Below are 17062 nucleotides of genomic sequence, written 5' to 3'. Positions count from 1 at the left end.
CCTAAAAAAAAAATGAGGCAATGCTCTTTGACACAAATCCTCCCTTTGAAAACATTTGGGCTTGTAGATCTGAAAACATAATAACTTCAGATTGACCTAATTCTGGGAGGAGGGGGACCAGAAGAGGACAATTAAGTTCAGCATGTGAGGAAGCCACCAGAAATGTGTAAAAGAGGCATGTGCCCAGCTGTAGTAGTGTACTTCAGACAGCCCACAGAAAGGACCAACAGTAACTCAGTATGAAACAACTTGTCCTCAAATAGCAAGGCCTCACGACTCACCTCAATGTCTGTGGTGCCAGTTAGAAATGCACATTTCTGACCAGCTCCCCTGACTGCCATCACATCCTCTGAATAAGCAACATGTGCATATACACACTCACCCAGGCCTTTACATGAAGCAGAACATGCATCCGTCACAAGCTGCCTTTCTCCAGTCTCATGTGGGTTGTCTCCTAATGGAGAAGGATGTTTAAATTCAATTGCACTTGTTAGCAGCATGTTCTCGTTTTCACTGACTTCCAGGATATTTATGGTAAACCACTAACAGCTATCATTTTCCTTGCGACTACATTCTTATTCAGTTCTTAAGGGAGATTTAGCACATGTCACCTAGTGGCACCAATAGCCCCAAAGATGTTTTTCAGCTATAAATAGTCCATGGATAATTGATAGTAAAGTTGGAGCCACAAAAATCCAGCTAAATAACTCAGACTGCATGTTACACCACATTGGGCAGCCAGGGCCACCAAGGCATCTAACTAGTTTCTTATTTAGGAATTGGTTATTTAGACAAACACATGTATATTTATAGCATTTCCAATTTGCTGGCAAAGAAACATTTGCTGCCTCTGAGTGGGTAGCTCAGACAGACTTGTATGCAGCCTTGCTTTATTCTAGCCTGCATACAATATATGAGCAAGCAAGGAATAAATTAGAAAGTCTTGAGCTTTAGTAGAGGAAACGTTAAAATCACAGTAGGAACAAAGACATCTAGCAAACAGACCAGCAAACCTAAACCAAACATTACCATAGAAATGAAGTCAGGAAAATAACCTATATTGAAACTCCTTCTCTGTATTTATCGCTCACAGTTCTCCCTTCTTCCCTACATGGGCACACAGCCTTCTATACACAAACACAGCCGCCAGGGATCAGATCTGCAGTTGGTATAAATGAGTGCAGTTGAAGATGTCTGGTTTGAGCATCACTGAGCAATCCTTTCTGAGGGTCTGACCTCTTATCCTCGTGTGCTAAACCATCCAGCTGCTGCGAGGAGGGAGAAGGAGGAAAAACCTCGCAGAGTTCACCATTAGGTGCCTTGTCCTCCTCTAGGGTTTCCTTCCTCTTCTCTTTTAAGAATTCAGCCAGGGGGTGATGCAGTGACAGCCACGGGCTTTGAAATGAGGAGGGAGCAGGGCAGGACTGGGATTTGTCAGGCTCTCCATGTAGCTTGTGTTGGTTCTGCAGCCGGTGGCTCAGCGTCCGGCTGACATCCCTGGCTCCCATCACACCAGGGACATGGTGTGAAACTGCTGTGCATGGGAGCTGATGATGAAGTCCTGTTTTCCCCCACCCGTCACCAATAGTTCTTCCTCTGCAACAGGTGACATTTACTCGTATGTACAAGTGAGCAGCAGTAATTCCCCCCTCCCCAACTGCTGCTGATAACATTGTTAAAGATTATCCTGTTTGGGGTGATGATGGTACCCACTCTCTGCATTTGTCTGTCATTTTACTTTCATCAATTCTAGTGCGATAGAAAACATTCATCACAAAATCAGTGCAGTGTGAGGCAGCATTGTACAGACCAGCAGTGCCTAATCGAGTTGGCACCAGAAAGTTTGCCCACTGCTGCTCTCAGAGGAAGTCTGTGTCTCTTGGAAATTCATCTATATAATGTCTGTTGAAATGCAATTCAGCTGTCCGCAGGGGACTGCAATATGGCCATGTGCCACTTAATATCCTTGGTAGGAATTGTGGGTCTCATGCTGCTACTTTCCCCTTCTTCTAATGATGTTTTGCCACGCTTTGATGGCATTTTTCATCTGAGAGGATCCCCAAACATTTCACATGCTCTTTTTACATGATAAATGTAGTCTGATGCTTCCTGTTGCTTGAAGAAAGACAGTGGACGTACCTTATAGTCTGTTAATGAGGAAAGAACAACTTTTTAGGAAAAAATAAAGAACAAGTACTCAGGTATCATGGATGTTCCAACAACCTCTCAGAAAGTTCTCAGTCTCTCATAGAGGGATGAGGGATGGTGCTGGAGGATGGTGCTAATCATTTATATCTGTCCAACAGCTGTGCTGAGCCTTTTGTGAGTGACAAGACAGAAGCGCACAGGCCATTTTTTATTCCTGCTTAATTTTGGCTTTCAGGTAGCCCAAGAAGATTGATTCATTTGCTCCTTTTTCATTTCCCTGTGCTCAAAGGAACCACTCCGTTACCTCTCTGGGACTTGTTCCGGGACCGATGCTTACTCTGATGGTCCCATATGCTTTGTCTACTATGTTTGCTCCCAGGAAATAAGTTGCGATAGTGGGGATGTGGGACTCTCACATAGCCAAGGCTCTTTGTATACTGTTATATGTTACATGGCAGTTTTACCTGGTACAGAAAACATGCATGATGCTTGTGCCTACAGAAGTGTGCACAGCAGAGTTCAGGTGGGATGGATTAGGTACTTTATTTTCTGGGCTAAGACTGAAGTTTGTAAGTGTGTCAAAATCCCAAATGCTGGTCCAAATAGAGCTGTGCTCTTTGGAGTCATCACTAGCGCTTTTCATCAGTAACTGATGGCACCTACGCTGTAGAGCATGATCAGTGTGATCTTACCTTCTTTCTTTTTCACAGGTTTTCTTTATTCATGTTTGTTTCCTTCAGTCTGTAGTTAAACCAGTAGCAACTTGGTGTGCCATGCAGCATTACTAACCCCACCTTCCTTTCTTCATTATCTTTAGTTCTTTATCTTTATTTCTTTGGCTTTTCCACATGAGCAAAGCCCTCTAAGCCCAAAATGTCTTGTGAGCTCCAGAGAAATAATTTACATTTCTCTTGAGAGCTTTGAGAGCTCTGTTGTTTTTCTTTCAGTGACTTTCACTTGATTTACTGCATTGCTGCTAGATCTTTGGGGACACACAGAACAAACAGCACTCTCTGACTTCTTTCCCGCAGACACGTTCTTTCCAAGCTATTTCAAGCGCAGTCACTTGTGGACTCCATTTGTCCCCCTTCCCCTGCCCACAGCCTGTTTCCACCACTCTTAATGTGGTTCATGTTTGGTATCTGTCCCCTTTCTGCTAATGCCCTACTATGTGTGGCTGTTTGTTCCTTTTAACAAATTCCAGGTTACAGTCAAAAAAGCAAACTGGAAGTGAGATGCTCAGTGTAAATTTCGAAGGGGCAGGTCTTGACCATGTCCTTCCAGAAGCCCTTTCAATCCTTGTTATTCAGTAGCTTAAGTAAGCCTTAAAGTAGAATGTTTCAGATTGTGATACATGTTGGTTCGCATCTTAAAATTGGGCCATTTTGGCAAAAATTGTTAGGCTTTGTTTGCAAAGCAAAACAACAGGGTCATCCTAATGAATCTGTCCCAGCTTGCTGATCTAATTTATATTGGCAAATGTAGTGCACAGGTTTATAGAACATGAGGCTGGGTTGTATGACAAAGAGCTGCAGTGGAACTACAAGTGCCTTTCTCGTGATGGGTGTAGCTAGGAAAAATCATGGTCTCAAATAGAGATTCCAAGAAGAAAACCCAACGTTCTCGTGTTAAGCTAACAGAAGTTACAGGCAGTCAGTGCTTGAGAGGATAGACCCTTGATGCACTCAGGCAACTGAGTCCAGGTCTCTTTTAGACAGCCTCTGGTAGAAGCTTTATGCTGAAGAAGCGGCATCTCCCCATTGCTAAGCGTTGCTGTTGCCATGTGTCACAGCTAGGGCTCTGAGACTCTGTGGAAACTGGGGTAGAAAAAATTATAAGTACAATGACTCTGGGTAATAGCATAATATTCCTGTAAGTATTGCTCCATAATTTTCTGTAACACTGAAAAATCTCTGTTACTTTTGTGAACATGATTTGTCGATAGATGTCTAGGGTATTTTGAAGCTATGCACTGCTGTATTGTTACCGAAGAAGGAAAATTTAGACCAAAAAGGTTATGTGATAAAGCCATTAACTGTTTGGTACTCCCTGCATTCTTGTTGTTTTGTACAGAGTATTGGTAGCATCAGCTCTTGGGATACAGGAACAAATCACTGTTGCAGCACTAAGGACTGATAAACAAATTATTTACCTTTTCTTTCTATGTGGTGTGTTTGTCCTCTCTTCTCCACTGACAGTTGTTGGATCTCCCAAGGGAATCTCATTCTCTGACATCACAGAAAACTCTGCTACAGTCAGCTGGATAGCCCCACGCACCCGCGTGGAGAGCTACAGGATCTCCTACGTCCCTGTCACAGGAGGTAAGTGTGGGGAGGGACAGGGAGGAAGATGGCAAAGAGAAGGGCAGAAAGGTGTTGTTGCACTGATATCCATCTCTCAGTGCATAGGAATCTTGTCCCATGGACAAGACTTGTGAGGGAGCTCACAGCTAGATGCTGGAATTGTTGTACCCCTGATCAGGCCACATTCACAGAAAGCTCTGCCTCCTAAGTAAGGATTTATTCCAAAACTGCCTTGTTATTTTGTAGGCATTTTATGAGCAAAAGATGGCCCTCAGAAATAATAATCATAATCCATGGTTGTAATACTTTTCAAAGGTAGTGATTTTTCTTAGCGCTCCCCAGTGTTATTTCACTCCATCTATTATATCTCTGTTTTAGTGTTCAGCTTAAAAAACTTCCTATACTTAAGCAAATTTTTAGCATAACTTAGGGACATCCCTGAAAAGAAGCAACTAAAAAGCAAACACTACAGACACCAGGACCATAAAGAAATGCTGTTGAATAAGACAGGTAAAGATATAGGCCTCTGGATAATGTAGTATGTAAGCACACATGCAGCTTTAAATACATAATGATACACAAAAGAAATCTACAGAGAAATCTACAGTCATAAAATTAGGCACTTGCCTAAGTGTTTTGCTGGAATAAACCCAGAATTTGAAATAGGCATCTGTCCTAAGTCTTCACAGCTTAAAATGATATAAGATATATCTTTATATGAAAGAAGATGGGTGAAAGAGAAAGTTTATCTCTGTTCATCCCCTACAAGAAACAAAGCAGATCTAAACTAGCAAGTCCTGTCCTCACAGGTGTAAGAACTTGTATGTAGACAGTACTGTGTTTTCAGAATAAATTATGTTACTTTTCTAAACAGAATTATTTTTTCTTACTGTTGACATTACACTAGTTAAAAACAGAAAGCAGTATCTTAGATTCAGGTGTAATGGCCACAATATGGCCTTTATATAACAAATATAAATAATATTTGGCCTAATATGTGGCCTTTTCCCAAGGCTGCCCCTTGACATCAGTGGTTGTAATTTACTGGTGAAAAATTCACCTTGCTCTGTACAAACATATACATCCATGTTGATCACAGTGTGTTTAACTTGAAACACATCCTTCGAGCATTTACTAGAGAATTGCCATTAATCCTTTGGCACTTGTGTTCATCCTAGGTACTCCCAATGTTGTTACAGTAGATGGAAGCAAGACAAGGACCAAGTTGGTGAAGTTAGTCCCAGGTGTAGACTATAACGTTAATATCATCTCTGTGAAAGGCTTTGAAGAAAGTGAACCCATCTCTGGAATTCTGAAAACAGGTAATACATAAAGAAGAAATAGCAGGTTTTCAAATACATTGTCTGTGCCATAGGAGAGACTCAAGAAATGGAGCTGAAGACCCACTGAGATCCCACTTCTGCCATCCACACAAACTGTAGGACTTTTTTCTTATCCACTCTCCCTTTGTGTCTGTATTTAAGATGAGTGGAGACCTTGTAAGTTTGATCAGGCTTCCATTCTGCTAAAGCTGAACTAACTTTCTATATGACAGAGACAATTCATGTGTTCACAGTCCTAATACATCAGAAAACAACAGAAGTTTAATTAATCCTATTTTGCAGATGTGGGAAAACAGAACAGCTGAGCAGTTCAGCCCAGCTTCTGTTGTGTGTTCTCCATATCTCTCAAGTTCCAGACTGTGTCCTAAGCACAAAAACTCTCACTTCTTCAATCTATCTTTAAATATCCCTATGGAAAATAAGGTTCCACTATGGTCCTGTTGTTGCCACCTTGAAGTCTTGTTCATTCATTCTTTTTTGGAGTCTGACAAATGAGAACTGTGGCAAGGACAAGATGATGCATATTGGATAATAAGATGAAATTTATAGCCAATTTATAGTCTATTCTAGCTGTACTGGGGGCAGGCATCTCTCCCAGTGCAGGAGCATAAAACTAGGTGCAAAATAATGTCCCATGACGAAGCAAGGCAGGATGTTTGGGGAATTTGGATGGTTAGCACGATGTTTGGTTTATTTTTAAACATGGAGGGCAAGCTGGTGGAAGGTCACAGTGGCTATCAATTGCTGTCACGATGGTTATTTTTCCAAGCTCTGTCTCATGATTTTGCTCCAAAAAGCAGTCCAGACCTGAGGGTGTTGAGAGAAATATGTCAGCTCTGTCAAAGCTGCTAAGATTGATATCAAGAGTGATCTGAGAATGTAGTTAGTTACATCTGTTCCCAGCATTTAATCTTTTCATGCATTGACCTCCCTTTCCAGTGGATGCATTTGGTGTCTGTTAATAGGCACTGATGTCTCTGCTGCAGAGCTGCACTGTTCCAAAAGGAATCATAAAAGCTTCTGCATCAAGCAGAAAAGTTTGCACATTTAATATCATATAGTTACAACACAGAATTGCACAGAGCCGAGAGTATTTGTCAAATCCTTTCAGCCTGCTATCCTCTTTCTTTCAGCTCTGGACAGCCCATCAGGATTGGTGGTGGTGAACATTACAGACTCGGAGGCTCTGGCAACCTGGCAGCCAGCAATTGCTGCTGTGGATAACTATGTTGTCTCCTATGCTTCTGAGGATGGTAAGAAGAGTTAGTGATGGGTCAGGGAGCTGATGGTGTTATGGCTCTCAAGAGTTGCTCAGAAATGGGTGCAGCAATGTGGTTCTAGGAGGACAGGCCCAAGGGGGAAGGGGAGCAGGGCTGTTACTTGATGGAGAAGCCTTGCTTGAAGCATTTCAAATAACATAATTTTAGTTATGCATTCCTTATTCAGCCATGAACAAAGGTCACCAATATTCTTGAAAAGAACACATGGTGTTATAATTCATATGAACACTAGAGAGTGCTAATACTTTTAGAGAAAGGTTTTTTCTGTTAATTCAGATTCAGTGGAGGTGTAAGCAGAGACAAGCTCTGAGTTTTCACTGTTTTGCACTTGGCTCCCAGCTGATAACAAAATGATCACTGAGTGGAGCGTGGAGTTGAGCACATAATGACATGTCTGAATAATACTGTGTTCTCTTCTGTGTTTTTTTTTTTTTTTCCTAGAGCCAGAAGTTACTCAGATGGTATCAGGAAACACTGTGGAGTATGACCTGAATGGCCTTCGACCTGCAACTGAGTATACACTGAGCGTCCATGCAGTGAAGGACACGCAAAAAAGCGAGACCCTCTCCACCCAGTTCACTACAGGTGCTGTCTCCCACCTCACTGCAGGGAGAGGGGGAGAGCTGCCATCTCTCCCAGTCCTACCAGGCCTACTTTTCTCTACTACCATAAAGTCAGCCAGCACGTTGATAATTTTTTTTACTACAAACTTGAATTTTGATAGCGTTTTCAGAAGATTTTCCCTGATACAAGGCTGGTGTGGCTGGCTCAGGAGGTGGTTTTCTGTCACCAATTCTACAGATTCTCACAATAGCAGTAGCTGCATCTTTGGGGGCTAATGTTGGGGTACCAGTGCTGAATGTATCCAGTTGGTTTCATCCTTATGACTCATGAACATCAATGAAATCATGCACTTTCTCGTTTTCCTGAGCATAGAAAGTTACTTGACTTGTCCCAGGGAGTTTACTAGAAAGCCAAGAGCAAAGTCAGTTATAATTATGGTGAAGGGAGTCTGTAGCAAGATCAACTGTGAAAGGTTTACCTGTTCAAAAGAGGCATCATTGGAACCAAAGTTTTTTTCCTGGGAATATGGAAATACTGATCTGTCTTGTGTGAAATATTGAAAGGCACAGTTTTGTTACAAAAGACATTCCAATGTAGCTGTTTATAAACTAACATACCTGAGACAAGCCAATTTTTTAACTTAAATAAAGTAAATATCTGTATTTTAAAACTTCCAAAAGGGAAAGTATTTTTAAATCACAAAATTTAAGGTGAATTTTTTTTTAATTTCAAATTTCTGCAGAGGGAAAGCTTGTTTTCCTGGCCTGTTTTAATACCCTGCTCATAAGACAGCCCCTGTACTAAGCTCTGTGTCAATGTGATTGCAATTGGTCTACTCTCTCCTTCAGGAATGGATGCTCCAAGAGATTTAAGTGCCACTGAGGTTCAGTCAGAAACAGCTGTGATAACTTGGAGGCCTCCACGTGCTCCTGTCACTGGTTATCTCCTGATCTACGAGTCTGTTGATGGCAAAGTCAAGGTATAGCACTTACATCCAAACCAGAAGGTCTGTGCCTCAGTACTAGGCAGTAGAGATGCTCAAAAGTGCCCAGCACTGGGACATAAGCACGTGCCTTAAGTTAAACATGGTAAAATACTATGTACGTTTTACAGTGCTAGCTTGAACATGAATGGATTTAAAACCTGCTTAAGTACTTTCTTAAATTATATCCTGAAACAGAAGCTCATTTGCAGCCTGAATTTTGACGGTCATCTCTCAGCAATAACGATAAAGGCACATGCAACTGTTTTCTCTTATTCCAAACCTGTGTCATGGAGTAAACTCACAACCCCATAGAATGGGATTGCCTTTTCTTAACCCTGGAGAATCCAGCCTTGTGTGAGTGAGGTGCCTAAGGCCTTTGGAAATGCCTCTTGCTCTCTAATAATTTTATTTTGTTCCTACATGACTGGTTTAATCTAGATGCTTAGACTTGTATGAAGTAATTCCCAGCAAAAATGACAGATGACTTTGAATGGCCAGCCTGGGATGTCAGAAAGGGTTCTGATTTTCAGGAAAGCAGATTACCTGAGCAGACTGAAAATCAGTCCTTTATAGTTACAAAGAAAAAACTTTTGAGGACTAGAGGCTGATATTTCCAGGCTTGTCCTAAAGGGTGTTCCTGCCTAATTTTTTATGAGTTTCACAGAGACATGTATACAATATGAACATTCAAGGCATGTAAACGTTTATACTGACCTGTTTTTAAACCACACTACTTACACACTATGACATTTAACATTCATTTCCAGACAGCTTTTCTAAATAATGTTAGCATGATGAAAATCTTTGAGAAATACAAGTTATGTATTAAATAATTTAAATGGTTAAAATATCATGATAATTACCACAAATAATCTGACAAACTAAAATATGTTGCAAGTCCACTTTTAATTTTCTCACTGAGGTTTCCCTGTATTATTTATCCCATAGGAAGTCATCCTAGACCCTGAGACAACTTCCTACACCTTGGCAGAGCTGAGTCCCTCTACCCAGTACACGGTAAAACTCCAGGCACTGAACAGACACCTGAAGAGCAGAACAATCCAGACTATTTTCACCACAAGTAAGGACGTTAGAGTGTGTAAGCAGCTGAAAGTGCAAAAGTCCCTGTTCTCCCTAAGTCCTAGTGCCATCTGCTTCCCCCAAACTGTCAGGTTGAAATTAATTTCTTTATATACATCCACATCATCTCTACAGTCCTCTTTCTGATGAAACATCCTGCCTTTCCCATGTAAAATGCTAAAAGGGACATTACTTTTTAAAATCCAGACAGACACCCTGATTTATCTCTGTATTGATGTGCAGCAATCTGTTAAAACAAATCTGCAGTTTAGGTTGAAATGAGGCAAAACACATGTACAGACATAAAAATCAGTTCAGCAGTCCTCAGAGCAGAATTTCTGGACAGGTTTTTTTCTCCTCTCTCTGAGATCAATTTTCAAATGGTGATGCTGGCATGTCTGTTCCAACTCTAAAGGGACAGCTCTCCAGCAAGCCGAGTGCCAGAATAGATTGGGTTCTCTGAAGGTCACTTCATAGTTGACATATCTGGCAGTCACTGGTCTCATGGACACATCTTTTGATGGCAAGGAAAATAAAATGTTGCTCAGTATTAACTGTGAAAGCCTTGCCTGTCATTTGTCTCACTTTTCACGGCTTCTAGCCTTTCAGACCCAGCAGGCCCTTCGGCTGGTTCCATTGCTCCTTCCACCCTTACACCAACGTCAGCCCAAGGACTCACAAAAGTGCTCATAAAAGTCACATTGCCCCGAGTCTGCTCACAGTCAGCCCTTGTGTAAAGCAGGGTGAATACCACCAACAGGCTGGGGTCTGCAACCAAAAATAGAATTAAATCTGCATGTATTTAAGTGACATTTGGCAAATTGACCATAAACAGGGACTGAATGAGGTTCCTTGCCCCAAGCAAATGCAGCATCAGCCTTGTCCAGACAGATGCTGGAGTCTGGGCTTAACATTAAACGTATGCAGGCATCCCGTTAGTTTCAGTGAGAGGTAAACACTGAAGGAGAGAGGGAAACACTCCCTGCAGAGAGCTGCTTTTCCCCACATCCCAAAGCTGTTGCTAATTCTCTGTAGCCAAGGCACAGACAGTGAAATGCAGCACACTGGAAGGGGAGCAGCCACTCTGTGAGCAGCAACTGCTAAAACCTCTCTGATGGACATACCAAGAACATCACTTAATTAATTAGACCATTGGCTACAAAAGTTAATGGTGGATTTATAAAAAGTGGATTTATAAAGAAAAAAAAAAAGTTTTTTGGAGTTAGAAATTGCCCTGGCTGTGACAATACTATTAATTATCAGAAAGAAATGCTTGATGACATTTCCGTGTAGTTTCAAGCTTTATTGTCACTTTTGTTTTTTAAAAGGTTGGTCTTATAGTATTTAATATTGTATTTGCTAGCAAAACAAAGCCCAATTTATTTATTTTTGGTTGTAGTTCTGCTTTTCCATTTCCACCTTCCTTCTCTGTCACATAATCAAAGACTGGTAAATTTGATTTTACCCAAAAGGTGCTGTAAACATAGGGCATGCCATTCAAATATTTAGCTGGCAGATAGATTCCCATCATAGCAGGAAGTACTTATTTGGCCTTCACAAATCTTCCAAAAGTGTAGACAGATGTGTAAAAGCTTACTCAAAAGAAAAATGTATATCATCTTGTGTCTAACTGTAAATTTTTTGTGTGTAGGCTAGCAATTACAAGCCAGTTCCTGGGCTCTGTACCTGGCCATGCCATTGACCCACCACAGATTTTCATGAGTCATTTAAGTTCCGCAGGTTCGTTGTAATTGCTGATTTCTTAAGGACTGTTTTGTCTTTTCTCTTTCATGCAGCTGGTCTTCTCTATCCTTACCCTAAAGACTGCTCACAGGCTCTCCTGAATGGAGAAGTCACCTCTGGGCTCTACACAATTTATCTGAATGGGGACAGGACCCAGCCGCTGCAAGTCTTCTGTGACATGGCCGAAGATGGGGGCGGATGGATTGTGAGTAAGGGGGAGGGAGCCCATGCCACCCTCGCATTCATCTGCCTATGCCAAGAGCAGGAGTAGCAGATCCCATCCCTGTGTTCCTACAGTGTCACTCACAGAGCTCTATTATCAGAATAGAGCTGACTTGTCTATAAATTTGGCAAATTTTATCACAGATAGGACACCTAGGTGCCTAGAAGTGAGGTTGTTAGCTCTCTGTAGCTGGAGGAGGGACAGATGTCTCCAGGTCAGCACTTAGAAAGGCATGAATTGCTGCCCCAAAACCCTGATCTCTCTCTTCACTGGATGGACAGGTAGCTGAAATGACCATCTTAAATACCTTTTAAGTAGATAATTAGGTGAGACAAGGGTGGACTCACACAATTTAGATGGGAGAGTGAATGATATTAAAGCAGAGGTGCCCTCTTTACAGCGGGGGGAACCAGGTCAGAGAAAGCATTTGTTCAGCAGCCACACGACGTGGTGGCTGGCCAGGATTCCCAGGCTGTTACAGAGGCTGCATCCCACCCGGACAACAAATGAATGGCAGCAAAAATGCCAGCTGTCTGTGCTGGCATCCTCAAATATGAACATGACAGAGGGATCCAGGGCAGGGAAAGGAAGAAGGAACTGGAGAAATGCATGGGTAGAAGACGGGGATGTAGAAAGGCTTGGTTGAAAAATACAGAGCTGTGTGGGGCCATTAAAAAAGCAGAGAATACAAAATAAAAGACCACATCACACGGGGGATCCTGGGAACACAGTGGAGAAGACTTACCTAAAAAATACAAAGAAGGTTAACCTGACTTGGAACAATTGCAGTGAGACTGCTGCTTTGAGTGATAGGGGCAGGGGAGCAGTGATGCCAAGCTCTGCATTTGTAAAAGCCACGTTGCTGGTGTCCCTTCTGTCAAAGGCGGTTTGACAATAACATCTGCATGCTGTGGTTGTAGGTATTCCTGAGGCGCCAAAATGGAAAGGAAGATTTCTACAAGAACTGGAAGAGTTATGTGGCTGGCTTTGGAGATCCTAAGGATGAATTCTGGATAGGTAAGTGCCAAGAATTTATCTTATTTTAAAAAGAAAACACAAACAGAGCCCAGAAGTCTAGGAGACACTTGGAAGCCTCCATTCAGCTGGCAAGAGTATTTGTAAAGGAGAACATAGTCCAGGCAAAGGAGACTCAGCACAGCATGCTGCAGGGCAGACAGATTGCCAGGTCCAACCCTTCAGTTGCAGTTCATAAATGTCACACTTGGGTCACTGAATGTACCAAACCAATGCCCAGTGGTACTCTGTAAGAAGTCAGAAAGTAACCTGAGAAGCAACTGCAAACCTTGCTGTACTCCTAGGGCGTTCCCAACAAGAGTACATGACCTAACAAAGTGAAGTGGGGTAAATAGAAGTAAAAAGCAAATGTCCAAAGATTGCACTACATTTTATTTGCTCACAAATGAAAGATAATCACACAGCACCAGCTTTGATTACATCTCCCAAAGGGCTTCATGCTGCTGTGATTCGAAGGGCTGAGAAGGTCTCTAAATCTGCCTGTTTCTCTTTGGTTTTACACCAACATTACCGTAAAGCTGAAATAGCTCACCTTCCTAACCAGTGTTGATGTCCTGGTGTATCTATACAGGCCAGTTAAACACCCTTTATAAGACAAATGTATCATTCATGTATTCCCACAGGTCTTGAGAACCTCCACAAAATCACTTCTCAGGGCCAGTATGAACTGCGTGTGGATCTGCGAGACAGAGGCGAGACAGCTTACGCTGTGTACGACAAGTTCAGCGTCGGGGACTCGAAGACCCGGTACCGGCTAAGAGTGGATGGGTACAGCGGCACAGCAGGTAAGCTGAAATATTTTTTGCTTCTGTTCTTCAATGTCCTCCCAGTTGGCTCAAGCTACCAGTGTGTGAATGTTGCAGATGAGCATCACAGCAGGTACCTCTTTCTTGTATGTCAGGCATTTGAAAATATGAAAATAACAATATCTTTTATGTTTCTATTCTAAACCCTCCAGTCATTTAGGTGCCACTTTTTATGGCATACTTATGACAGAATATAAACAAGTATATTAAACAGCCACATATCTCACTTGGTCAATGCTTGACTGTCATTTATACAGCTAATAATAACTTGGCATAGTCTCATCTCGTTAGTGGAATATGCAGCCAAGTACTGCTAAAACATGGTTTCTAATTTTGCTGAACAAATTATCTGCCTTTTGTCATACTGGGGTAATGTTTGCAGCCCTTACTGGGTCCTCTTCAGTGCTTCAGAGGACTAAGAGAGAAATCCAGCTCCAGAGAGTGTCTTAAAGGGAAATACTGCTGTAAAGTGCAAAAACCAGACCACAAAGATGCATGCAGACTCTGTTCTGTGACCTTGACATGAACTTTCTGCACAGTTGATAAGGAAGTGGACAAAGTTTGATAAGCAGCAGTAGAATTAATGTCTGCTTAGGGCAAACACAATGATGCAGAGCAGTATCAGCTGCTACAGAGATTAGGATTCAGTCCTGCTTCCTCTTTGTCAGTGCTTAGGGCTAAGGTTAACGGCTACAGTAACACAGATCCTATGGCACGTAGGCACTGAAGGCTGCTCCCACTGTACCCATCCATAAACCAGTACCCAGGCCTTGGGAGTGGGAAGTCAGCAGCAGGCAGACATTTCTCCTTCTGTGTTTTGGGCTAATGAAGATGGGTGTCTTAATTGCATGGACCAGCTAAGTGTGGAGACTCCTTTGGTTTTGGCCCACACTTTATGGAGGTCCATTTGGGCTCGGTCTGTTCACACTGCCTTCTGTTCAGGACCAAAGTCCAGCTTCCAGCTAGACGTGCAGAAACAGCTGTGTGAATAATCACTGAATGACTTGGGGGTTACAGACCACCTGGAAAAATGTTTGAGTTGCCTTCAACAACAAAAGACTGTGTACTTCCTTCTGAAGCAAACCAAGTCAATTTTGAAATAACTTAGACACACAGTCCAAAATTTTGTGCAGAATGGTCACTCCCATGTAATCTAAACCACACAAGCCACTGACCTTGCTCTTTCTTTTGTCGTCCCCACCTAGGTGACTCCATGACCTACCATAACGGCAGATCCTTCTCTACCTTTGACAAGGACAATGATTCTGCTATCACCAACTGTGCTTTGTCATACAAGGGTGCATTCTGGTACAAGAACTGTCACCGAGTCAATCTGATGGGCAGATATGGTGACAACAACCACAGTCAGGTGAGTTTGGTGTCTGAAGGCTTCCATACTGCATGAGAAGAAGGGGAATTGCAATTATGGATCTGTCCAGTGGTTCAGCTAGTGAGAGGCCCACCAAACAAGCCCACACCCCAAACAACAGACAGTTGCTCACAAAACAAGAATTTCTTGTCAGCTGGGGAAATACTGATGGTTTTGTATCGTTTTCCACTTTTTTTTCTAAAGTCTGCCAGGAACAATCATAGTTTACAACATGTGAAACAGAATGTTCTTTGTGCCATGAAGGCCAGGCAAAGAGTGACAGCTCTGGGGGACAGCTTGTGACTTTACTTGTGCAGGCCACGTGTGCTAGTGGCCCCTGTACTTCCCAAAGTCCCTTTACTTTGTTGTGTCTCTGTTCCCAAGTTAGAAAACAAGGTCCGAAACGAGAGCACTGAAGGCTGACAGCAGAGGAAGAAATGGATGTGTGATTTCTCATGCTTCATCTTTGTCTTTGCAGGGTGTAAACTGGTTCCACTGGAAGGGCCACGAGTACTCCATCCAGTTCGCAGAGATGAAGCTGAGACCCTCAAGCTTCCGAAATCTGGAAGGAAGACGAAAGCGAGCATAAAGCCTTGGGGTGGTGAAAGGGCTACAAGCAGGGCAATGGGGGGAGGGACAGAGAACAGGGGGTGTGGGGGAATCCTCTGGCTTCACTGGGGTGGAGGGGTGTGAGGAGCTGGCAGTTGTACCAAAGCATTGGTGCCCCTTGGCGCAACAGAGGCTTCTGCAGCAGTCCAACCAACAAGCCTTACATGCCCCAGCGTTTCCAGCAGAGCAGCTCCTGCCGCCCACCAGTAATGTCCTTCACGCCAAAGACAGTGATCTCAAGGGTGTATGTTGTTTTGTTAATTTTTCTTTTCTCAGCCTCTGGGATGAAGTTCTTCCATGGTCTGACTATCTCTTGGGTGGCCCAGGGTAGGGGAGGGAGAACAGCTTTGTATATTGGTAGTTTGTTTTAGAACCAGCCATATTTTTACACACAGAAATGTGTACGATTAATTATCATTATTATTATTATTAGATATAATTGAAATCCTTTGGTTGTTGGAAAGCCTTTTTTATATATATATCAAGTACCACAGATAAGGAAGGGGTGGGGAAGGGAAAGCAGTACATTTTTAAACCTAAGCATAAAATTAATATTATTAATATAATGACAAAGTAATAATAATAATGATAATAATAAGCTAAGTTTTTGTCATTTTTATGAGAACCATGCTTTCAGAAACACAGCAGGACAGTGTCTGATTGTAAATTTTTTTAAAAAAATAAAAGCACAATTACTTTTAAATAAATTTCTACCTTTTTTCATACATGTTGATTTTGTGCATGTCCAGGGTATATTTACTTACATGGGGAAGTAAAAGGAAGGCTGAAAATGATCAGGCTGCTGAGTCCGTACTGAAAACTGTTCCTTTTGTTAGTGGTTGGCTGTAAGTATTCTTCTGGGTTTGTTACAGTGAACGGCCTGTAAGGATTTGATTTCTTTTAGAACATACTTCTTTTTTTTTCCTGCCCAAAAGCTTTTACATGTTTTTCTCAGTGTTACTGACCAACGCTTGCTCCATCTAGGTGGGAAGAACTAACAAAAGAAAGCAAGGAAAGTACAGAGTTGTTAGGTACCACCAGTGACTTTGAACACTTGTGTAAATAAAGGGCTCTCTTTTTGTATGAATGAAACCTCTGTGTAGTTCCTCTGTATCATGCTCTTCAGTTGGAGACAATAAAAGATCTTTTGTTTTAACACAGTCTCTCTGCCCTGCTTCAAGGTTGCACTTTTCAAACAGAACAAGTATTTCAGCCCCTTCCTCAGCCGACACTGGGAGGTGGCTGGGAAGGAAGATGCTCTCAGTCAGAGTGATCTGATCAGCTCTGAGAATAAGACTTCACGCTACGTGCTACAAAGTAAGGTCACATATTGCTGATTTGACACAGGGTATAAAAAGTGTGCGTGCATGAAAAATAGCACTACAAAGCTCCAAAATCAGGAGAGAGGGAGGGAAGGAAGGAGGGAATCACTTCCCTTCACCATTGGGTCTCTCCTTCCTAATTTCTAATGTCTCTTCTTACTATATGTATATATTATTGCAATCCTTCAATTCTTGCATTTCAGAGCTTTAGCTGAGTGTTTGTTAGCCCTTGGGAATGATTATGTGCCTGGG

The 17062-nt window shown here is 42.2% G+C and overlaps 1 protein-coding gene across 9 annotated transcripts in view; it reads left to right on the top strand.

Annotated features, from left to right (window-relative positions):
* Positions 1 to 16644, top strand: part of TNC (tenascin C) — a 177497-nt gene extending 160853 nt beyond the window's left edge. For all 9 annotated transcript variants that reach the window (XM_083807351.1, XM_083807350.1, XM_083807352.1 and 6 more), the window contains 11 exons: positions 4347 to 4469; positions 5630 to 5773; positions 6928 to 7047; positions 7516 to 7659; positions 8487 to 8617; positions 9572 to 9704; positions 11500 to 11651; positions 12590 to 12686; positions 13328 to 13489; positions 14716 to 14879; positions 15358 to 16644. In XM_083807351.1, the coding sequence (XP_083663477.1) occupies positions 4347 to 4469; positions 5630 to 5773; positions 6928 to 7047; positions 7516 to 7659; positions 8487 to 8617; positions 9572 to 9704; positions 11500 to 11651; positions 12590 to 12686; positions 13328 to 13489; positions 14716 to 14879; positions 15358 to 15468 (1481 nt within the window). In that variant the 3' untranslated portion in view covers positions 15469 to 16644. The remainder of the gene's footprint in view (positions 1 to 4346; positions 4470 to 5629; positions 5774 to 6927; positions 7048 to 7515; positions 7660 to 8486; positions 8618 to 9571; positions 9705 to 11499; positions 11652 to 12589; positions 12687 to 13327; positions 13490 to 14715; positions 14880 to 15357) is intronic.
* The last annotated feature ends 418 nt before the right edge of the window (positions 16645 to 17062 follow it).

Source organism: Anser anser (genome assembly GCF_964211835.1).
Source record: "Anser anser genome assembly, chromosome: 21".
NCBI lineage: Eukaryota > Metazoa > Chordata > Aves > Anseriformes > Anatidae > Anser > Anser anser.
Note: the sequence above shows the minus strand (reverse complement) of the source record. Positions and strands in the feature narration are given on the sequence as shown.